The 25,066-nt window shown below is 42.5% G+C and overlaps 1 protein-coding gene across 6 annotated transcripts in view; it reads left to right on the plus strand.

The window, feature by feature from the left end:
• Positions 1-5,705: 5,705 nt before the first annotated feature.
• Positions 5,706-25,066, plus strand: part of LOC5578840 (voltage-dependent L-type calcium channel subunit beta-1) — a 483,469-nt gene continuing 464,108 nt past the window's right edge. For 3 of the 6 annotated variants that reach the window (XM_021847630.1, XM_021847610.1, XM_021847627.1), the window contains exons 1-2: positions 5,706-5,913; positions 22,340-22,972. In XM_021847630.1, the coding sequence (XP_021703322.1) occupies positions 22,862-22,972 (111 nt within the window). In that variant the 5' untranslated portion in view covers positions 5,706-5,913; positions 22,340-22,861. Of the gene's footprint in view, positions 5,914-6,048; positions 6,693-22,339; positions 22,973-25,066 lie in introns of those variants that run through there. The other 3 variants (XM_021847620.1, XM_021847619.1, XM_021847611.1) reach the window with 3 other exon arrangements.

The following is a 25,066-nucleotide window of genomic DNA, read 5'->3' on the forward strand; positions in this document are numbered from 1 at the left end:
GTGGATTTCTTGGTTGAAACCTTGATAAATTCCTAGAATGAATCTTGTAGGAATTCTTAGTCTCTTAATGAATTAACATATACATATAGAAACGCCAGATTGATTATTACTAGCAATATTTTAGTGAAATTAATTAACTCATTACGGGTGGTGAAGATGGACAAATTATGGGTAAAGTTATGAAAAAAAAATCCACGTGCTCGGCTGGGATTCGAACCCAGGACTCTTATATGCTAGACGAGCGCTTTACCACCTAAGCTACCGAGCCACTTGGTGACCCAATAACTGAGTTGGTTACAAGTTTAGAATTCAAATCCCTACAGACCACGCGGACCCCTTTCATAACCCATATCCATCCATCTCATGTTAACCACACACGCGAGAAGAGCGAGTGCAATTTATTTAGTGTTGAAACTGTTTGCCTATCGTACCTACATCGCTTCCACAACAACTGGTTTGTGGAAGAGTAAAGATGTGGGAAGGCTATCAACGTGTCGTTCTCACTCAAGTGACGACATGACTACTACAGAGAGGCAGAAACACTCTAATATAAATTGACGCTGTTCGAGCTGAAGGTTTTATGCTATTGTTCATCACATAATATATGCACGTGTATCGCCTCCATTTTTGTACAAAGAAGGCCTTTTCGAGACATCTTAGAAGTGAAATTTTGCACATGCAAAGCCTCCAAGTGTTTTCGTTATGCGTACATATTGGTTGTCTGGGTAACACTCTTATATTTGCATCAACCTATATAATAAATAAAAAATCGGAATATTTTGATTACTTATTCTATAAAATTCATGATTTTTAAAATATCTGAAGCGTTCAAATCTGAAAATCAACAGTCTTGAACTTATTTTTATACTATTCAAAAGGTCTCTTTATCATTCTTAAAATGGATGACAATGGTTTAGATCGTAAAAATGTGTACAAGTTAAAAGCTCACCAATGCACCACATTTTTGGAGACCTTCGAACTTGCGTAGATTTGATTTGAAATCAGAATTCATGAAGTATTATATAAATATAAATATTTTTGAATTCCAAGTCGTAATTAGACTCAACATCTTTAAAATTGAGCCTATGTAAGTATTTACAGCTGGGCATCGTTTGGTTATTAGAAGACTCAGTTTAACAAGACAAATAACTAACAAAACAAATATTTGTGAAGGCCCCTGAAATGTGGAGGCCCAAAGCCAAGATCCCCCGGGGCCCTCGACCCACTCTAAACCAATCTCTAAAATATCTTGTATATACCTAAATAAAAACGGAATGATGTTTGTATGTCATGGAATGGTTTACGAACGGGTCAACGGATTCAAATAATTTATTCTCCGTTTTGTTCGTCAAGGGTTCCGACCAGGGTTGTTAACGTTAATCAACGATTAACGTCGTTTCGCTAATTCGTTAACGTTAACCAGTAACAATTAACGAAGCTTGCGTTGATTCGTTCGAAAATCGACAGGTTGGCCAGGAGGAGGAGTTCAGACCGACGATTGGAAAGTTCAGCGCCCACCGGCTGACGAAGAGAACGGCCTACGACTGATAGATTTTGCCGCCTCCAAGAACATGGCCATTCGTAGCACCTATTTCCAGCACAGCCTCCCATATCGGTACACCTGGAGATCACCTCAGCAGACAGAATAGCAAATCGACCACGTTTTGATTGATGGACGGCACTTCTCCGACATAACCGACGTCAGAACCTATCGTGGCGCCAACATTGACTCCGACCACTACCTGGTGATGGTGAAACTGCGCCCAAAACTATCCGTCATCAACAATGTACGGTACCGACGCCCGCGCCGGTACAATCTCGAGCGGCTGAAACAACCGGATGTCGCCAATGCGTACGCGCAGCATCTTGAGGCAGCGTTGCCGGATGAGGGCGAGCTCGATAGGGCCCCTCTTGAGGACTGCTGGAGGACAGTCAAAGCAGCCATTAACGACGCTGCCGAAAGCGTTGTCGGATATGTGGAACGGAGCTCAAGAAACGATTGGTTCGACGAGGAGTGCCAGGAGGTTTCAGAGGAGAAGAATGCAGCGCAGGCTCCAATGCTGCAGCATGGTACGTGGCAAAACGTGGAACGATACAGACTGAAGCGGAAACAGCAAACCCGCCTATTCCGGGACAAAAAGCGCCGCCTGGAAGAGGTGGAATGCCAAGAGATGGAGTTGCTGTACCGTTCTCAAGAAACGCGGCAGTTCTATCAGAAGCAAGGATGGTATCGGAGCCGAACTCATCAAGAAGGGCCCGGACAAGCTGGCCGCTTGTCTGCATCGGCTGATAGTCAGAATCTGGGAAACGGAACAGCTACCGGAGGAGTGGAAGCAAGGCGTTATATGCCCTATCTACAAAAAGGGCGACAAACTGGAGTGTGAAAATTATCGTGCAATCACCATCCTAAACGCCGCCTACAAAGTGCTATCCCAGATTCTCTTCCGTCGTCTATCATTTATAGCAAACGAGTTCGTGGGAAGTTATCAAGCAGGTTTCATCGACGGCCGCTCGACAACGGACCAGATCTTTTCCGTGCGGCAAATCCTCCAGAAATACCGTGAGTACCAGGTCCCTACGCACCATTTGTTCATCGATTTCAAGGCGGCATACGATAGTATCGACCGCATAGAGCTATGGAAAATCATGGACGAGAACAGTTTTCCCGGGAAGCTCACAAGATTGATCAGACCAACGATGGACGGTGTGCAAAACTGCGTGAAGATCTCGGGCGAACACTCCAGTTCGTTCGAGTCTCGGCGGGGACTACGACAGGGCGATGGACTTTCGTGCCTGTTGTTCAATATTGCGCTTGAAGGTGTCATGCGGAGAGCCGGACTTAACAGTCGAGGCACGATTTTCACGAGATCCGGACAATTTGTTTGCTTCGCGGACGACATGGATATTATTGGGAGAAAATATGAAACGGTGGCAGATTTGTTCACCCGCCTGAAACGCGAAGCAACAAGAGTCGGAAGACTTGCAAGCTCTTGGGGTTTTCGAACGCCGAGTGCTAAGGACGATCTTCGGCGGCGTGCAGGAGAACGGCGTGTGGCGGCGAAGGACGAGCTCGCTCAACTCTACGGCGAACCCAGTATCGTGAAGGTAGCTAAAGCTGGAAGGATACGCTGGACAGGACATGTTGCAAGAATGCCGGACAACAACCCTGTAAAGATGGGGCCCAGATAGCCGTAGCGGTAAACGCGCAGCTATTCAGCAAGACCAAGCTGAGGGTCGTGGGTTCGAATCCCACCTGTCGAGGATCTTTTCGAGTTGGAAATTTTCTCGACTTCCCTGGGCATAGGGTATAATCGTACCTGCCACACGGATATACACATGCAAAAATGGTCATTGGCATAGTAAGCTCTCAGTTAATAACTGTGGAAGTGCTCATAAGAACACTAAGCTGATAAGTAGGCTTTGTCCCAGTGGGGACGTAACGCCAGAAAGAAGAAGAACCCTGTAAAGATGGTGTTCCCCACGAATCCGGTCTGAACAAGAAGGCGTGGGGCGCAGCGAGCTAGGTGGATTGATCAGGTACACCAGGACCTGGAGAGCGTGGGTCACAGTCGAGGATGGAGAGAAGCGGCCATGAACCGAGGGAATTGGCTAAATATTGTTGGCGAGGCTTTATCAAGATAATTGATGTAAAGCCAAATAAGTAAGTTAGTAGGGATCCTGATCTCGGGGCCCGGTGCGGACCGCACCCACCGCACCCCCCTATCTACGCTACTGTCCATCACGTTGCAATCATTTAAACTATTGAGACCTACGAAGATGGTAGCTACGTGTGTAAATTGCTGAACAAAATATGATTATATTGCCGTGATGATGAGGTAAAAACAGTCTACACAATATACCTATTCTATGAATTTTTCAATGAGTGTACAGCGGACGTAAAAAACATAATAATGCTTAAAGGATACAAATAAAATTTCAAAATATTTGATAAGATCAAAGCAAAAGATACAAACTCTAATGGAATCAAATGGTATAATACCGTAAAATGGGGTGAAGTTGATCACTTTTGTGCGATTCTGTTCTATAATTCCTAGTAGAATGCATGTTTTATCATATAAATATTTTTAAAAAATGTACTGGTTGTATGTTTATCGAATTATACAAACGTAATTTTGACGAAATGTTATCATAATAGCAAATATATGATTTAGAAATCAATAAGTGAAGTTTTTCATTCCGGGGTGAAGTTGATCAATTAAGTGTCGCAGTACTGCGACAGGTTTCCTAAAATAAAGCGATACGCTATTCACTAAATTGGAGGTCACTGAATCTGAATCAAGTCGCAAAAATCTTACAACTTATTGATAAATCTGTCAATTTTAGAGTTGAATGTTGTGAATTACAGAATACATTACATTTAACGCCTAAACGTATGCAGTTTTCCTTCAAATTAGCAACTCGCTCTCAAAAATAACATGTTTTTTCTCTGAAAAATGATTGCAAATTCAAAACTAGGATCACAGAGCATATCTGGAATGTATAAAACAGTTTATTTAAATGGTGTCTTCATACAGCCTTAACAATAGTCGATTGTTTGGAGAAAAACCCTTCAACAGTTTATCAAAAAATTATTAAGAAATCGGTTCCATGGTATAATTATCTTGAATGTAAAAACGAATTTCAAAAAATCAAAAGCAGCTTTCAGGTAATGCCACTTCACAGAAAATGTGATAATTGAAATCGAATCAAATGATCAACTTCTCCCCACTGATCAACTACACCCCGAATTATGGTACTAAATTCGGTTTTTATTTATTAACTAGTGGTCCCGGCAAACTTCGTCTTGCCATCAAGTAGGCTGTTGAAAAACGCCATGGAACGCTCCGTGCAAAATGGAAGTTCCGTTCACTCCTGTTTTTTCAACTTTCCCGTTAAATATCATTTGCTTTTTATATACACAAACACGTCGGAACACTTCAGGAACATAACTATGGAAGAATCATTCTAATCCGTCGAGCCGTTCTCAAGCCATTTCATGACATACAAACATCACTCCATTTTTATTTATATAGATATAGATAAGTATTCCTCTTAACAGCTCGAAGATTTGTCATAGAATAAAGCTTCTGTGTTCGCTTAGACATGCATGTATCCAATCTCCTTGTTCTGACTCTATCTGTTAATGACGTGTTCACCAAAGTAACCACGTGGCATCAATGATGGAATTTCGCGCGCTCCGAACCTTTTCCCGCGCTTTCCTCTTTTGACAGCTCCGCGAGGGGAAACAATGCCTCTGGAAATCCCCTGGATTGTTCAGTGCGCACACTCGTGCCCTCTTCCAGCAGGTTGGGGAATCTCCTATGCCATCGTCCACTACAGTGCGCGTACGACCACTGGAAGCACCCCATTGCTGCCAATCAGTTCCCCAACCTCGGCAGTCTACCCGGTCATCTGTGGCCGCCATCTAGGGGATGACCTAGTACACGAGCGCCACCACACGGCCGACGTCAGCAATTGCCGGTTTCGGCTGGCTGGGGGTCGCCTCGTGAGAAACGATTATGCTGGGCTGGATTGGGGTTCGCGTGGAGCCGAATTTTGACAGTTGGGCCAATGTTTTGGTGTTGCCTACCATGCAGGCGCACGATGGTTGGATGCGCTGGTGTGCGTGTGTTGGCCCTGTTTTGGGGCCAGTTGTGGGATTTTGACACTGACAGGAGCTGGGTTCAGCTTCAGAGCCAGGAGTTTTTCGGTGTGACAACCTAGAATTATTCGATGAAGTTACAAGCTGATATTTTCGGAGTTTTCTAGCTGAAATTCGATTGCAATTAGCGTTGAATCGGTCGGTGAAAGTCGTGCGTTGCGAGTTGCATAACTCGAGGCAGTTCGGGAGTGCTTGCAGGCGGTTAAAAATCTGTTCGATGGTGATTATTTGGTGAAGATTCGGTCTTGCAGGTCAGTGATGGGCCTAGAAATTTGTTAGCAAATCCGGGAGTGCATTCTTTGGGGTGGCTAGGTGCAAAATCAAGGCATTGGAAGGGGGAAAGGTTTTGGGGCTGCAGGTGGAAATAAGGCGGTGGAGTGTTGTACTGCAGGACGGGCAAACCGAAGAACACCCGAACGGAAGCGAGCCCGAATGTGGTCGTGTTCGTCGGTCGTCGCATAAATAATTTTTCGTTTGCTGCCTCAGTGTAATGCTGTGGTGGAAGTACTGGAGCTGTTTCGATTCGCCTGTGTGTTATCAGTTTGTTTTCGGGGAGTGTGCCGAAATAATAATAATTTTCCAAATGTCATCACGAATGTGCTCTGGTTGTAATTGACGGAGACGTGTTCCAGTTATCGAAGGAACGATAAAGTTGGAGAAGGCCTTGTGCGGGGGACAGTTTGTTCGATAAAGTGGTGTGCAAATAGATGTCAATGGATGGAAAGAAGGTGACTGTTGATTCCGTTTTGGAGGACACATTGTAGAACAAACGACTGGATTTATTGGGCGACGAGACCTATAAGAAGAGTATTCGTTGAGTAACGGAAGAAAAGTGGAAATGACGACAGTGGGGAAATAATTAAGTGATTTGTGCGTTACCCTTCCTAGCCTGAGAAGAAAACACCTAACGAGAAAACGAAACACATGCTGACGTTTGTTTCGACATGCGTGTGTATTTGTGAGTTGAAATTTTAGTGTGCGTTCCCGTATGTTGCACCGGTTTAGGGATGACATGCAGTGGTGACCGGAGGTAACAGAAATTGAATTACCATCCGATGGTCTATCTTAAAAACGCGAAGCTATGCAACGTTAAACGTGAACAATTTAATTACCGCCATCTAGTGAGCGCTGAGAGCAGTCATCGTCCCTTACACATTGCCTACTTTTGGGGGCAACATTTTCAACAGTGCTAGACCATGTGGATTTAATTACCATCATCAATCGGAGTGAGCATTGAAGGTTGATTCGATAAAATTTTAATGAATCAAATTTTCCGGAACGTGTGTAAAACAGAATTACCAGCTGAGTGGAAGATAATCAATATCCATTTGATGTTTTGCTTCTGTCCGTACAAGAGATCGATAAAGCACGAAGCTTGCCACCAGCAACCAGACGACAAATGACGACTACTCATGTGTAACCTCTCCAGTGGGGACCGGAAGAAGTAACACCTCCTCGTCAACGCTCCAATTCCGCTGAGTTGACTTTCCGTGGCTCGGCGACAAACGACAACACGATAATTATCCGGCGGCCTAATTACGTAATCATTAAGTGCAACTTGCGGCTTCCCCCTTGTTACAAAGAGGAAACCAGGAAGGTAAAGGATTTCTTGGCTCTTGTTCTACGGCGGCCCAGGACGGGTCTTGCTGCTTGCCGGGCCTCGAAGAGCTGGAGCTTATCATAAAATACTGCAATACGTATATTGATTATTTCATGCTCTTTCTCGTTGGAAGTAAAACGCGCCTCGGCATGGACGGACAGCCCCAGACCAGCATGGACTGATGGCGAATGGTTTTTATTGTGGTGGTGGTAGTGGTTCATACTTTGGCGCCCATCGCCGCTCAGCTTTTCCGTTCGCCACCCCTCGGAGATTTTCCACGTTTCCTTGCCGTGCATGGTTTGTTGCTTCGGTGTGCTTTCTTACTTGCCTGGTGGATGAAACGTCACTCGTCGTATTTTAGATATCGAAGAGACAGAGTGATTGTCGCTTGCGATACAATAATGCACAATAACAGCAACGAGTTTGGGAGTTTTTGTGAAGATTTATGACTGGTACTTGTGCTCGAAGAAACTAGGTGTAGACATGTCAAATGGGCTATGAGGTGTGCATGTTCTGTCGAATTGTTGTGTTTCAAATCCAAGGCCTTAATTTGACAAGCTTTTAAGCTCGAAGTTTCAATTGAATAGATATGATCGGTTGACATTCAACCTTACGTAGACCCGTATGGTTCATTTATGACTTGAATACAAACATACGAAATAATATTTCTGGTTTATCATGGTATTACAACTGACCTTAGAACGCAAACTTCTGGATCAGAGGATTTCTGGCTCGAAGCCCGAAAAACTTCTAGCTAGAAGGCCGCAGGACTTCTGGTTCGAAGCACGGAGGACTTCTAGCTCGAAGACAGAAAAACTTCTGGCTCGAAGGACTTCTGGCTTGAATCTCAAAGGACTTCTGACTCGAAGCCCGGAGAACTTCTGGGTCAAGGCCTGGAGACCTTCTGGCTCGAAACCCGTAGGACTTCTGACTCGAAGGACTGCTGGTTCGAAGCCCGAAGGATTTCTGAATCGAAGCCCGGAGGACTTCTGGCTCGAAACTCGAAGTCCGAAGGAATTCATGCTCGATGCTCGAAGGACTTCTAGTTTGGATCACGGAGGACTTCTAGCTCGATGCTCGGAGGACTTCTGGGTCGTAGCGGATGACTTCTGGCTCAACGTCTGAAGGACTCCTGGTTCGAAACCCGGTGGACTTGTATTCGAAGTCCGGAAGGCCTACTGGGTCAAAGCCCGGAGGACTTCTAGCTCGAAGACAGAAAAACTTCTGGCTCAAAGCCCGAAGGACTTCTGGCTCGAAGCCCGGAGGACTTCTAGGTCAAGGCCTACAGACCTTCTGGCTCGAAACTCGTAGGATTTCTGACTTGAAGGACTTCTGGCTCGAAGGACTTCTAGCTCGAAGTCCGAAGGAATTCATGCTCAATGCTCGATGGAATTCTAACTTGGAGCCCGGAGGGCTTCTAGCTCGATGCTTGGAGGACTTCTGGTTCGAAGCTCGAAGGACTGCTGGTTCAAAGACCGAAAGATTTCTGAATCGAAGCCTGGAGGACTTTCAGCTCGAAACCCGGAGGACTTCTGGCTTGAATCCCGGAGGACATCTGGCTCGAAACTCGAAGGACTTCTAGTTCGAAGTCCGAAGGAATTCGTGTTCGATGCTCGGAGGACTTCTAGCTTGGAGCCCGAAAGACTTCTAGCTCAATGCTCGGAGGACTTCTGGGTCGTAGCCCGGAGGACTTCTGCTTCGAAGCCTGAAGGATTTTTGAGTCGAAGCCTGGAGGGCTTCTGGCTCGGAACCCGGAGAACTTCTGGCTTGAATCCCGGAGGACTTCTGGGTCAAAGCCCGGAGGACTTCTAGCTCGAAGACAGAAGAACTTCTGGCTTGAAGACATAAGATTTTCTGGCTCAAAGCCCGAAGGACTTCTGGCTCGATGCTCGAATGACTTCTGGCTCGAGGCCCGAATGACTACTGGCTTGAATCCCGAAGGATTCTAACTCGAAGCCCGGAGGACTTCCAAAGTGAAGGCTTTCCAAAGCTTCCTAAAACTTGTACAGAAGCTTCCCAAAGCTTTAACAGGATTTCCTTAAAGCTTCAATAGAAACTCCCAATGTTTTAACAGAAGCTTCTTAAAACTTCAACAGAACCTTCCCAAAGCTTCACCCGAACCTTCACAAAGCTTCACCAGAAGCTTTCTAAGGCTTCACTAGAAGCTTCCCAAAACTTCACCAGAAGCTTCCCAATGCTTCATCAAAAGCTTCCTAAAGCTTCACCAGAAGCTTCCTAAAGCTTCACCAGAAGCTTCCTAAAGCTTCACCAGAAGCTTCCTAAAGCTTCACCAGAAGCTTCCTAAAGCTTCACCAGAAGCTTCCCAAAGCTTCACCATAAGCTTCTCAAAGTTTCAACAGAAGCTTCCCAAAGCTTCAACAGAAGTTTCTCAAAGTTTCAACAGAAGCTCCCCGAAGTTTCTACAGAAGATTCCCAAAGTTTCTTTAGAAGCTTCCTAAAGCTTCTACGGAAGCTTCTCCAAGCATATATGGAATTTTCTTATAGCTTCTGCGGAAGCTCCCAAACGCTTCTAAGTAAGCTTCCAAAAGTTTCTATGGAAGTTTATCAAAGCTTCTACGGGATGTTCTAAAGCTTCAACGAAAGCTTCTTGAAGCTTCAACAGAACCTTCCCAAAGCTTTACCAGAAGCTTTCCAAAACTTCACCAGAAGCTTCCCAAAGCTTCACCAGAAGCTTCCCAAAGCTTCACCATAAGATTCCTAAAGCTGCACTAGAAGCTTCCCAAAGCTTCACTAGAACCATCCCAAAGCTTTACCAGAAGCTTTCCAAAACTTCACCAGAAGCCTCCCAAAGCTTCACCAGAAGCTTCCCAAAGCTTCACCAGAAGCTTCCCAAAGCTTCACCAGAAGCTTCCCAAAGCTTCACCAGAAGCTTCCCAAAGCTTCACCAGAAGCTTCCCAAAGCTTCACCAGAAGCTTCCCAAAGCTTCACCAGAAGCTTCCCAAAGCTTCACCAGAAGCTTCCCAAAGCTTCACCAGAAGCTTCCCAAAGCTTCACCAGAAGCTTCCCAAAGCTTCACCAGAAGCTTCCCAAAGCTTCACCAGAAGCTTCCCAAAGCTTCACCAGAAGCTTCCCAAAGCTTCACCAGAAGCTTCCCAAAGCTTCACCAGAAGCTTCCCAAAGCTTCACCAGAAGCTTCCCAAAGCTTCACCAGAAGCTTCCCAAAGCTTCACCAGAAGCTTCCCAAAGCTTCACCAGAAGCTTCCCAAAGCTTCACCAGAATTTTCCTGAAGCTTTTTTTTATAAGCATCTCAAAACTTCAACAGAAGCTTCTCAAAGTTTCTACAGAAGATCCCCAAAGTTTCTACAGAAGCTTACCAAAGTTTCTACGGAAGCTTCCCAAAGCTTCTTTGAAAGCTTCCACAAGCTTCTAGGGAAGCTTTCCCAACCATCTACGGAAGTTTCTTATAGCTTCTATCGAAGCTCCTCAATGCTCCTAAGAAAGCTTCCAAAAGTTTCAATGGAAGTTTCCCAAAGCTTCTACGGAAGCTTCTCTAAGCTTCTACGGGATGATTTTAAAGCTTCTACGGAAGCTTCCAAAAGCTTCAACAGAAGCATTCCAAAGCTTCAACAGAAGCTTCCCAAAGCTTCATTAGAAACTTCCCAGAGCTTTAACAGAACCTTCCCTAAGCTTCACCACTAGCTTCCCAATGCTTCATCAGAAGCTTACCAAAGCATCACCATAAGCCCTCTAAAACTTCAACAGAAGCTTCTCAAAGTTTCTACATAAGCTTCCCAAAGCTTCAACAGAAACTTCCCAAAGCTTCAACAAAAGCTTCTCACAGTTTCTAACGAAGCTACGGATCTACGGAAGTTTCCCATAGCTTCTGCAGAAGCTCCTCAAAGCTCCTAAGAAAGCTTCCAAAAGTTTCTATGGAAGTTTCCCAAAGCTTTTACGCAAGCTACGGATTTTTAAAGCTTCAACAGAAGCATTCCCAAGGTTCAACAGAAGCTTCCCGAGGCTTCAGTAGCAGCTTTCCGAAGCTTCAACAGAACTTTTTCTAAGCTTCACCAGAAGCTCCCAATGCTTCATCAGAGGCTTCCCAAGGCATCACCATAAGCATTCCAAAACTTCAACAGAAGCTTCCCAAAGCTTCAACAAAAGCTTCTCAAAGTTTCTACAGAATCTCCCCAAAGTTTCTACAGAAGCGTTCCAAAGTTTCTACAGAAGCTTTCCCAAGGATCTACGGAAGTTTCCCATAGCCTCTGCGAAAGCTCCTCAATGCTCCTAAGAAAGCTTCCAAAAGTGTCTATGGAAGTTTTCCAAAGCTTCTACGGAAGCTACGGATTTTTTAAAGCTTCTACAGAAGCTTCCTGAAGCTTCAACAGAAGCATTCCCAAGGTTCAACAGAAGCTTCCCAAAGCTTCAACAGAAGCTTCCGAAAGCTTCTATAGAAGCTTTCCAAGACTCCAACAGAATCTTTCCAATGCCTCAACAGAAGTACCTCAAAGCTTCAACAGAAGCTTCCCAAAGCTGAAAACTAAGAGAATGTCAAATATAATCAAATTTAGTCCAATAACAGTCATATCCAATATCAAACGCTCCATCTAATAGATTCAGCTCTGCCTCTGATTTGATTTCCATTATCCCTCATTAGCCAGCGATCGATATAGCGGATAAAAAGTCCTTCCGACCGGTCTCCCGTCATTGGAAAACAATCAGCCTCTGATTATACGGACTTTATCTTGGCATCAAACCCAGCCAAGTCCACCGAGTTTTTTTTCGTTCGCTCAAAGTCCATTGCCAACAAATAGCCAAGAACTGGGTCACTCTACTGTCCAGCGACGGACTGTTAGTTGCCAAAAACTGAGTCGACTTCCGACCAGGACCATCCGTGCTTGCTGGAAAAACGGAAAAGTTCTAATGGAAAACGCACGAAAACACACAACCCCGATGGGAGCTAAGTGGAAACTAAAAACCGTCGTCGTCGACGGTTACCAGCTTTTCCACGTGCAATCGGCTTCGTTCGTCCTCTTCACTGTGTGATGGCGCTGTACACAGCAAAAATTAAAATGTAATATCACGTCATTTTGGATGGACATCAGTCCCGTTGCATAAGAACAACAAATAATAGGGGCTAGCAGTAAAGATGTAAACAATTGACCGAGATTTGAACCCTGGTTTATCGTATGTGAGCTACGGCCGATACGCCTCGGTCATCTCACCATGCTGTTATTAACTATTGGTCATTTTTGCAATCGTTTACCTGTCCTACGCCCTGGGAAGTCGAGAAAATTTCAAATATTTATTCTCCACCGATGGCATTCGAACCCACGACCCTCAGTTCGGTATTGCGGATAAGCTGTGCGTTTATCGCTACGGCTATCTGGGCCTCCTGGTTCGATTATTTATACATATTAAAAATACCGTCAACCAATACCAATTTACTTTTTACTGTGTAGGTATGGTGTAGAGCGCCGCCTGGAAGCGTGGGCGTGCAGTGCATTTTATCGACATGGCATCATGAAGAAGGAAAATCGACCGGGTTGCGCATACTATCGTATATGTAGCATACTCAGCTCAAACTCCTGAGCAAAATCGAAGAAAGTGATGGTTTGGTTGTTTATTTTTGGATTTATAGACAATATTTGGCCTTGTGAATGGGTTTTTTTGAAAGATTATTTGCAAAGGCCAAGAAGGCCAGTCGGCTAAGGAAGGCCCCACTATCGTATATGTAATGTTTTCAGCTCAAGTTAGTAAGCAAAACCATAGAAATTGATGTTTTGATTGATTTTTTTTTTTAATTTAGAGACAATATTCGGCCTTGTGAATACATTAGTATGGAAGACCGTTTACGAAGTTTAATTAGAGATACCATATTAGGTTGGACAGGCAGGCATGAGCTCTTTTTGATTCAGTTTGTGCACAATACTAATCATTTTTGAAAACTGATTAAGTGGTAACATGCCTGCTTTTTACTTGTAAGATGAAACAATTTCTGGTTAAACCATTTCCGATTTTTCTTTGGTTCTACATTTTACATTTTTTTTCGGCAATTTTAATCAAACTTTCAAATGTAGCGTTAGTTTCTTGTTCAATGTGTTGTTTTCTTCAAATGAGTTTAGTAGTAAGCATATTGGAAACATAAAGAAGTCGACCATTAAGGTTAATTTTAAACTCGTTTTCTATTTAAGGCCAAACGTGTCCATTTATGAACCCCCATTCCGATATCCTCTAAACGAGTAAAAATGCTTTTCGATTAAGTGAAGAAGCAATTCATCCTCACATTTATGATAATCAATTTTGCGAAACTTCATGTAATTTCTGCTTTTCTTTCTTTAAACAGGAAGACATAGAAAAACAAGTGTTTTATTCATTTATTTATTATTTGAGAAATTTATTCTGAATATCCAAACTGAAAGTTTGATTAAAATTACCGAAAAATATTTGAAATGTAGAACCAAAAAAATAAAAAAAAAATCGGAAATGGTTTAACCAGAAATTGTTTCATCTTACAAGTAAGAAGCAGGCATGTTACCACTGAATAAGTTTTCACAAATGATTAGTATTATGCACAAACTAAATCAAAAAGAACTCATGTCTGCCTGAGCGGCTTTCGCAAAAAATGTGACAATGTTGATTACTAAATTATTTGTTCCTATTTTATGTTATTCTGTAATTTTTCTAGGGATATTCTGATGAAAATGAATCTCACGATAAGTAAGCTATTCCTAATGAGTACCTATCGAAATATTAAGAAATCGCAAATAACAATGTTATCACATTTTTTGCAGACATCGTCTCCTGATAAATCAGCTAGCGCATGTAAGACCACTTACATGTCAGTGTCCAACCTATATAAATTTTGTATTTCTGCTGAGAGTTTGTTAGGCCAATCTGCCCATATAAACATAATAGAAACATCAATTTTCCGTAGTCGTATCCTTGTTGAAATCAAATGTTACTGAATTGCATTGCTCATTGCTTTATCTAATAGAGCTAAGAATCAAATCCTTATAAAGCGTCTTCTTGAACCTATAATAATTATTATATAATGAATCAGATGTGAGAAATAGAAAAAAAGTAGTATTTATATGGAGCATGCTTGTTTAATGATCGTTAACATTCCAAATTCATATATAAAAATGATGCCAATATTCTTCTGAAATGGTGCACGTTTCTCTGAAGCGATCTAGTGCTAAAAAATATTGATTTGACAAATTCAATGGTTGAATAATTGAATTTGAAAATATATTGATATTTTGCTTATTATACATTTATACATTATACATTTTGTGATTAAAAATACAAAAATTTCAAACTTTGTCAAAAAATAATCCAAGGCTGCTGCAAATCATTTGAAAACGGCCTCTTTCTACACTTTTCTTGCACTTTAAGACCTATATAAACGCGTCCCTGACCCATCAAAAAATTTTTTTTTGTCGAACAGTGTTATTACAAATAATATATGTTGCTCTCCATCAAGGACGTTGATGATGTCCTGGACAAGGACACTTGTTGAATCTCTAGGCTCAGATTATGAATATAACTTCCGAAATTAAGGTTTGTTTGTTAAAGATGTAAAGACCATTTCACGGTGCTCCCCTGACCGTTATTATCAGAAAAAAATCTCCATGAAATTTGTGCTCACCAGTCGTTTTCTATAGCTAAGCTGCATGTCTGGGCAAACTTTCAAATAAATCGTAGGGCCCGTTTTGAAGTTACGCCCTTTTCATTGTATAAGTCTACTAATTCAATGGAAATCTGAGATATTCTAACGGATTTTCATTGGCTGTGATTATCAGAAGAAATATACTATCAAAATTTGGTTCAAAATTGATTTGTTTAGTAATTTATAACCTATTGGTGGAGTTTTGAATGAGAAAATAAACGAAATTTGAAGTTACTCCCTTTCTGAGGTGTAACCATTGAAAACACTAATTTCAAATAGATTAATTTGGCATTCTAATACCGATAAGCATGTTCAGTTTATTTTAATGACACATTGCACTTACATGTCGCCAAAGTCTTTGACAATTAATTAATTTTTCAAAAGCTTAAGCGCTGTAAGGCATTATGGAGCCATTTTTGTGACATTATTATTACTCAAAAAATATTGTTATAGCCCAACTAGCTACCCCTTCGGCTGTTCCGGCAAACTTTGGAATTCCCTCGAAGTTAATCTTCAATCGCTGAGTACTGAACTATTGGTCAAACTATAGGACTCTAGACCACTGTCAATACTTTTGTGATCGTTTGTGATCATTTCTACATTTAGAATTTGCACAAATCTACAATTTTTCCTTTGGGTTTTCCGGTCTTTTCGATTACACAAACACATAAGAGCCCTGGATAAATACAATAGTGAAAGAATTATATAAATCAATTAACTCATTTTCAAGCTAACTCGTAAAGAGCATGCCTCAGTACGTGAAATACGCTTAAGGGAAGTATGAAATATGCGTTATTATTTTGTGTAATTGATTTAAAAACATAACTGAATGCTATTGTTCCAAATATATTATTACCTTGAATTACATTGTCCCGTGATAATGGAATTCGAAGTAATTCCATTCTGGGAACTGGAACTCGCGGTGATCGTCTTCATGTATTCGGGGAAATGGAATTCAAAGTAAAAGGATATTATTTCAAAAAAGATATATTGATTATGATAAAACACAGTTGTTCATCGATACCCAAGTAACCATTAGCACTAATAATAAGCCCTTAATCAGCATCATAAATGCGTACATGCATTGTAATAGTATCACAAATGCTTACACACCTTATAACAGCACTTCCGCTGCATAGAAACCCTATTACAGCATCATTAATGCTTCTAAGCCTGATGCATACGGGCATTAAATAAGCACTATATTGGCTCTATATTCGTATACAGGGCCTGTTTAAATGCCATCCAGTGTTTTGACAGATATAGCACGTGCTTTGTGTTTACATATAGTGGTGAGAGGGAGTCAAACATAAGTCTTCTCACTACTACAATTGCAGGTTTTATGACGGGGAAAAGTGGTGGTTTAAATTGGTCACTTTTCTTTCCAATACTATTCATCTTATGTGGGCGAAGGAGCAAAGGAGCAGAACTTCAACAACTCAACAATACAGGAGTCGCAGGTTCGAGACGCAAAATAAGCAATTTCATCATCATAAAACAAGGATCAATATGTGGCAATTTCAAGTCCTCAAAAGGATGAAAACCACCAAAATGAATAAGTCTGATACGGAGAAGTACTATCTCAATCATTTTATTACATTTTGCATACTATTCGAGGTTTCCGTTTTCATCCATTTATTTATTTACCTCGTGTACCAGCTGCTTGGCCGCATACGCGAAAGCTCTCTGGCTGCGTACGCGAAAGCACAAAATATTCGCCCGAAAAACCTGGCGAAACAACTGACGTTTCTCACGTGGTCTTATATCAGCACTAGTGATGCCGAGAAGCACGGTTATATCTTCGCATTATAATGGCACGCTATTTCGCCTTTTCTGGCATTATAATAGCATTATATGCGTATATAAAACTGACAAGCATCAAATGATTACCCTATATGCGCATATGTTGTAGGTTATGGCCTTCAGTCTATTATGCTCAAAAACGGATTTTACGTTTTCATCCGACGTTTCGGACACATTTATTGTGCCTTTTTCAAGGAGTCTGTGGACAATGAACATTTTATGTTGTGTTTATGTTTGATTATGTTGAGTTCACTTACTAACTGTGTTCCGTTTTCTCGTTAACATGCCCACAGCATAGGCAGCATAAGTCAACATACAGAATCTACAAGCAAGAGTCAGATAAAAATATAAACTAACAGGCGAACAGGGAGTGTTGGAGCACTTTTATCGTCTCGGTTACTTACTTTGCCCGTTCTGGTCTTAACACGGGTGTAGAATCCGAAAAACGATCCGCAGAACTACGATAAAGTTGCCTGTTTATCGCCACTTTTATTCTTATTGTGTGGACTCTTGCTGTGTTGATTCTGTTTGTGTCGTGTGTCTTATCTGTCTATTGGCTTCACTACACTTAAGTGTGTGCAATACGCCGGCATATGTGTTGCTCAAATTGTCTGTATCAGTGCGCTTATTGACTGTGTTGTGTGTGTTTATAATATGGCATGTTTCCAGTATGTGTAAATTCTGTTTCTTAAAACTAGAATCCACTATTTGTGTGCGATCGAACGCAAAAGTATGATGGCTGGCAGCGGAGTGATCTAGCAGCGCTGTTCGTTCTCGAAGTTGTGCTACCTCCAGGTCCTCCGTCGTCTTGCCTTCTTCCCACATGCTTTGTAGCTTGTTGGAACAGGAGCGGTGACTGGCAATCCTCGTTTGCAGCTTGTTTGTCGTCATACCTACGTAACACGCTGGGCAGTCTGCGCATGGGATGCTGTAGATGACGTTTGACTTGTTGTTTTTATCCTCCACATCTTTTACCGGCGGTAAAATGTTTCCTACCGCTTTAGCATTTTTCGAACTGATGGTAACATTCGGATAATCCTTTTTCAGTAATTTTTGAATTTTTCCCGATAATTGTCCGATATGTACCATTGATCGATAAACGGTTGTTTCTGGGGTCGTGACGTCATCGTTTTTGGTGGTGTTGACCCGTCGTTCTCTCGATCGATCGATGAGGCGGTTGATGATTGTGGGGGGATAATCGTTCAATTTTAGTTGGGAGCGAATGATGCCACGTGCTGTGTTCGGGTCAATGTTGGTGGAGAAGGTTTTGACTCGATGAATGAAGTTGGTCGCCACGTTTACTTTCAGTTTGAAACTGTGTGCGGAATGGTAGTTCAGAAACCTTCCTGAGGCGATTGGCTTCATGTACCATTCAGTCTTAACTGTTTGGTCGGTTTGTCGAACCAAAAGCAAGTCTAGGAACGGAATTTTCCGGTCGTTCTCCTCTTCTACAGTAAACTGGATTCTGTCGTGGTATTCGTTGAACATTCTTCTCACCTCTTCAACTTTGTCTTTGGGCACCGCCAAGATCAAGTCGTCTACATCTTCTACCGCCGGTAAAAGATGTGGAGGATAAAAACAACAAGTCAAACGTCATCTACAGCATCCCATGCGCAGACTGCCCAGCGTGTTACGTAGGTATGACGACAAACAAGCTGCAAACGAGGATTGCCAGTCACCGCTCCTGTTCCAACAAGCTACAAAGCATGTGGGAAGAAGGCAAGACGACGGAGGACCTGGAGGTAGCACAACTTCGAGAACGAACAGCGCTGCTAGATCACTCCGCTGCCAGCCATCATACTTTTGCGTTCGATCGCACACAAATAGTGGATTCTAGTTTTAAGAAACAGAATTTACACATACTGGAAACATGCCATATTATAAACACACACAACACAGTCAATAAGCGCACTGATACAGACAATTTGAGCAACACATATGCCGGCGTATTGCACACACTTAAGTGTAGTGAAGCCAATAGACAGATAAGACACACGACACAAACAGAATCAACACAGCAAGAGTCCACACAATAAGAATAAAAGTGGCGATAAACAGGCAACTTTATCGTAGTTCTGCGACCCGGATCGTTTTTCGGATTCTACGCCCGTGTTAAGACCAGAACGGGCAAAGTAAGTAACCGAGACGATAAAAGAGCTCCAACACTCCCTGTTCGCCTGTTAGTTTATATTTTTATCTGACTCTTGCTTGTAGATTCTGTATGTTGACTTATGCTGCCTATGCTGTGGGCATGTTAACGAGAAAACGGAACACAGTTAGTAAGTGAACTCATCATAATCAAACATAAACACAACATAAAATGTTCATTGTCCACAGACTCCTTGAAAAAGGCACAATAAATGTGTCCGAAACGTCGGATGAAAACGTAAAATCCGTTTTTGAGCATAATAGACTGAAGGCCATAACCTACAACATAATCATCACAGTCGTATCCCCGAGAAATATATGCGCATATAATGCTGTTACCGTGCCGCATTATCGTGCTTACTGGTTACTTGGGTACGTAACTTCCAGTTTTGGTTAACGGAAAATCGTAAATTGTTCTGTGGACCTTTTGATTACCTGATAGTCTACCTACCACAATATAGTTTGAATTCTACACAAACGGAATATGTATATGTAATTTGTTTTTTTCGATCACGAACTGTGCTTGTAAAGTAAAGACTCACCAGCTGCTACAACCCTTCACAAACGAAAAAAAAAACATACCTTGGAAGCTACACAAAGTTTTTCAAACTGACAAAGCCAAACATTTAAAATTAAGCTCTGTAAATGCTACGATTTTGAATTCCATTAAACAAAATAATAACGGATTTTTTAAACTTTGCATTATTTTCTTCCATTTTGTATCGATGCTCTCTACGTCATTAATTTTATTTTAATCCATACACTGCTACCCATAACCGAAAACTCAACTCGTATAGTACTTCTTGACGTATGCTTCGCTTCGATATACAACAGGTAGCAATCAGTAGCACGTGAAAAAACCTGAATCGTGAGTACATGGGTTCACCAACCTAGCCAGAATATTGTGCTACTAGAACTAATTTGATTACATGATGAAATTAGCTCCGTAATGCTTTGACACACTTGAGACTATGAAAAATCAATTGATAGTAAAAGACTTTTGTGGCATGTTAGTGCAATGTGCCATTGGAAACAATTGAACATGCTCAACGCTATTAGAATGCCAAATTATTCTATTTAAAATTAGTGTTTTCAAAGATTACACCTCAAAAAGGGCGTAACTCCAAATTTTGTCTATTTTCTCATTTAAAACTCCACCAAGAGCTTGCAAATAACTAAACAAACTAGATTTGAACCAAATTTTGATAGAATATTTCTTCTGATAATCATGGGCCAATGAAAATTCGTTAGAATATCTCAGATTTCCTTTGAATTAGTAGACTTATACAATGAAAAGGGCGTAGCTTCAAAACGGGCCCAACGATTTTTTAAAATTTTGCCCAGACATGCAGCTTAGCTATGGAAAACTACTGGTGAGCACAGAATTGATGGAGATTTTTTTCTGATAATAACGGTCAGGGGAGCACCGTGCGTCGGTCTTGGGCGAAACTTCTCCAGTTGCCCCGAACGTTTAGGGTCGCCAGGTCCTCTTCCACTGCGTACAGCCAGCGTATTCGTGGTCTTCCCCGAAGCCACCGACCTCTACCTGGTTTCCTGCTGAATATTATTTTCGCAATTCTTTCTTCCGACATTCGCACTGAGTGACCAGCCCACTGAAGTCTGCCGTATTTTACACGATTGATAATGTTCGCACCTTTGTACACTTGATACAACTCGTGATTCATGCGTCTGCGCCACACACCATTTTCGAGTTTCCCACCGAGTATTGCCCGCAGCACTTTACGCTCGAAAACACCGAGAGCTTTCCGGTCTGAATCTTTCAACGTCCACGCTTCGTGCCCGTAGAGAGCCACCGGAAGAATCAATGTTTTATACAGGGCGAATTTTGTTTCCGTTTGCAAGCTGCGGGACCTAAACTGGTTACGTAGTCCGTAAAAGGCCCTATTCGCAGCCACAACACGTCTTTTCACTTCGTGGGAAACGTCGTTGTCACATATCACAAGTGTTCCAAGATAAACAAATTCTTCAACAACTTCAAACACATCCCCATCAAACACTACCTCAGCACCCACACCACCATGTCTGACTCTATCTCTACCTGCAACCATGTACTTCGTTTTGGTCAGGCCTATCCTCGCTGTCTCCCTCTTCAGAGGCATGACCTGCGATCAATTCCAATTAGGTCTATATCGTCCGCAAAGCCAAGGAGCATGTGACATGTGACCTTGTGATAATAGTGTCATTTCTCTGCACGCCAGATCTCCTAATAGCACTCTCGAGTGGAATGTTGAACAGTAAATTCGAAAGTGCGTCTCCCTGTTTCAATCCGTCTAACGTCACGAACGAGGTTGACACCTCGTCTGCGATCCGAACACTTGATTTCGAACCATCCAGCGTAGCACGTATCAGCCTAATTAGTTTCGCCGGAAAACCATTTTCAGACATTATCTGCCAAAGCTCATATCTTTTCACTGAGTCGTACGCCGCCTTGAAATCAATAAACAGATGGTGAGTCTGCAAGTTATACTCCCGGAATTTGTCTAGGATCATTCGCAAGCTAAATATCTGGTCCGTTGTCGAACGGCCCTCACGAAAACCAGCTTGGTATTCGCCGACGAAGGACTCCTCGAGCGGTCGCAGTCTGTTAAACAGGATGCGCGATAGAATTTTGTACGCCGAATTCAGCAGGGGAATCCTCTATAATTGGCATACTCCAGTCTGTGCCCTTTCATGTAGATAGGGCGGATGAGGCCATCCAACCAGTCGGTGGGCAATTCTTCGTCCTCCCATATAAACTTACTGACGCCTTACTTACGGTCCCCAATATCACTGTGTCCATCACGGGCACCGTTGTCCCTGTTCGCGACAAGAATTAGAGGTTATGGCCATCGATTCAACAAAACCGTCAAACATCATCGCGTCAATGTCAATAGCGCCGAACAGCGGTACAAAATGAAGCTCCGGTTACGGATTTTTCCTCTTGTTTAAATACACACACATGGCTGAATCGATTTCCGCTTTATTGCTTGATTGGAGTATGTACCGCGAGGAGAAGGGGGGCTATGGGGGTCAAGCCGCGAGTTGCACCCTTATCCTTTGAACGTAGCCCAAGAGCAAAGCTCTGGATTCATCTCGATTACACCTAAACCTTTTATTATGTAATGGGTCAGGGTACGCAAATAGAATTTAACGTAAATGGAATTATTACACAAGTCCAAAATTAAAAGGAGTACTTGAATAACCTTAGATAGGCGTTGAACTGCATAACTGATCATAGTTGTTTGATCTTAAAAGTGAGAATGAATTTTAATGATTTAGCTCCCTAGGAGTACTTAGTTGACTTAGCACAAGCTCAATGTTACGAGTATACTAAACATTCATAAGTTTGTACCAAAATAAAGCTGCCTCCAATGCATTAATATTCCATTTACGTGATGCAATTAACGTAAATTGAATTTACATAAAAAAGGCTTCAATGGTTTTTTGTGCTTCATTTTTCCGATTTCTTCGTCCCCCTTCTCATCCCCCCATAGTATTCATCCGACCCAGTTGAGAGTGTGATTCAGAAAATGAAAATCCTTTGCTGATTGCTGTTGAAAGTCGTAGATAGGCCACCTATTGGTTCGAGTCGCAGTAAATCGATAAGCTGGTCGGCTGAAGCAAAGGATCAGAAGGCAGTAGTGTTATGTGAACGAATCCTCGGTTCGACGTGTGTGGGTGTGCAAATAGTGAAGCAATGCTGCAGTGAAGTGCAAATCCGGAGCAATTTCAACCCCAAGCTGGAAGCCCCAATGAGTGTGGCCTAGTGTGGAAGAAGCACCTAGTGGGGCATCACCACTATTAGTTAGGGCGGATTATTGAAACCAGAATTTATCAACGCGGCGCGAATCTACTGCTACCACTACGTGTAAGTGAAGCCTGGCCTAGTTGAGCAGTGTCCGCGGGTGTTGTCGGAAGTGGAAGTGCACGCGCGCGCGCGGATTACAACGGACATCGTCACGGATCCCAACCCACCCACCAAGTCTAGTGTGTAGTCCAACCCTAGCGCTTGGTCTATGGTGATTGGGATGAATGCGAGACATCATCTTACAACGTCGCTATCCCAAAATTTGGATACTAATTGTACCGAGTTCCCGGACGGATTCGAGGAGACGCTGCAGCTGCAGGTGAGTTCAAGTGATTATTTTGAAAATTATCATTCAGCGTTGTATTTTGATGACAAATGCTCCAAACACCCAGCCTCATCCAAAGAGGACAGTGTTTGTAATGCAACTTAGCAACAACCCAACATATAACATCATTTCTGGGGAACTTGTTTATAAGCCTTGTATCGTTAACTGAGTGGTTTCGCGATAGTTTAAGGATATCATTGGTCAAAATCTATTTGTTTGTGTTTTTATGCCGTGCATGTATTTCATCCGGTCATACTGGCTATATCAGTCTATAATCCTTCAAATATCTTTTGGAGGAATTAGTAAAAATGTTCCTCGAGGGGATCCTGAAGATCCTCGACCGATGTGAAACCGAGCCAATTATCCACTTCTTGCTGAATAGCTGCGCTTTTACCGCAAAAACTGTCTCGGCACCTATGGTTCCAATGTTGAACAAAGCATGGCGGTACATTGATCGATAAGAATGTTCAAGGAATGTAAACTTAGCTAAACGAATACTCTTTGCTAAAATTTATCCAGATTCCATTCGCATTCTTCGCTACACACGAAAAGATTCACGCTTTCCACCCATCGGAGGTGAGAGTTTGTTTTGGTTCTTTCGGTAGGAAATTTTGCCCCCATCCATCCGTCTCCCAAACGCAGACTGGCAAAAAAGCGGGTCAGCGGGTCCAACGCCTATCCTATCGTGCGTCCACTTCGGCAGCTTGATGGATGACTGGCCTGCGACGACGAAAACGTAAACAAATCGATTCGACACCTTTTTTGTGCGCGTCTCGGCCACCAGAAGAGGCCATCGTCCGTCGCTATGCGTCTAGATACCAGACGGATGGATGCTGATCGGTTGTCGTCCACTGTTTTCGATGATGGTGCGGAAGGTGGCCAACATCGTCCAACGCGTGTGGAGCTGCACGTTTTAAAATCTAGTGTGCTTCGTCTCGTGACGAACACGTGCTGTCAAATCCATCAAATATCCATGACCAACCCAATAACGGTGTTTTGTGTGTGGGGAAAACCGTTCGAATGTTGGTGAACTTCTTAAAAGTAGCACTAACCAATCATCGCCAATCATATCATGGATTTCCGGTCCATGTTGCAATACAGAGTGGTTTTTATTACACAATGGCATAAGCTTTGATGCACTTTGGACACCAAACATATTCATGTGGATTCCACTCGTCTACCCACCAGACACAAAATAAAACTATCTGTTGGCAGTATAAAACTCATTCATTTATTTAGTAAACATCCAAACAGATATCTTTGAATTGACATTTCTCCATCTTCGGTTTTGCCCCACGCTCGCCAAATCGATGCACACTTGATCCGCCCACCTAGCTCGCTGCGCTCCACGCCTTCTTGTACCAACCGAATCCGCAGCGAACACCATCTTTGCAGGGTGGTTGTCCGACATTCTTACATCATGCCCTGCCCATCGTATCCTTCCAGCTTTAGCCACCTTCTGGATACTGGGTTCGCCGTAGAGTTGGATGAGCTTGTGTTTAATCTTTCACCGCCACACATCTTTTTCCTGCACAGCACCAAAGATCGTCCTAAGCACCCGGCGTTCGAAATCACAAAACGCTTGCATTACCTTCGTTTCCTGTCCTTAGAGTACTATTGATCTGATAAACGTTTTGTACTTGGTACATTTGGTGTGAGGGCAAGAGAAGATAATGCTCGTGAATCGACTACTGTTGGATATTTTGGGCCCCTTATTTATGGGCCTAGCCAGGATTTCCATCAGAGAAGGTCGAACAACCTCAAAAGTTGCATAAAACGTTAAACTATGAAAGATTCCACTCTATGTTTTTAAAGTGTGCAAAGTGGAGTCTAAAAGACTGTAGATTCAATGTTTAAGCTGTGTAACAAATCCGTTTAACGATAAAGAATCTAAATGTTCCTTTAGTTACGGTCCTTTAAGATGGAAATCATGGAATCATTCCGAGTTTCTTGTTGTACTCGATTTCTGTATTATATCAAGATTTGATACAGTTTTTTCAAGAAATCTCTAAGAATGATTCCATCAGCATCCATTAGAAGCTCTCAAATCTCTCCAGATATCCCTAGAGCAGTGGTCACCAAACTGCG

Source organism: Aedes aegypti, chromosome 2, assembly GCF_002204515.2.
Source record: "Aedes aegypti strain LVP_AGWG chromosome 2, AaegL5.0 Primary Assembly, whole genome shotgun sequence".
In the NCBI taxonomy this organism is placed as follows: Eukaryota; Metazoa; Arthropoda; class Insecta; order Diptera; family Culicidae; genus Aedes; species Aedes aegypti.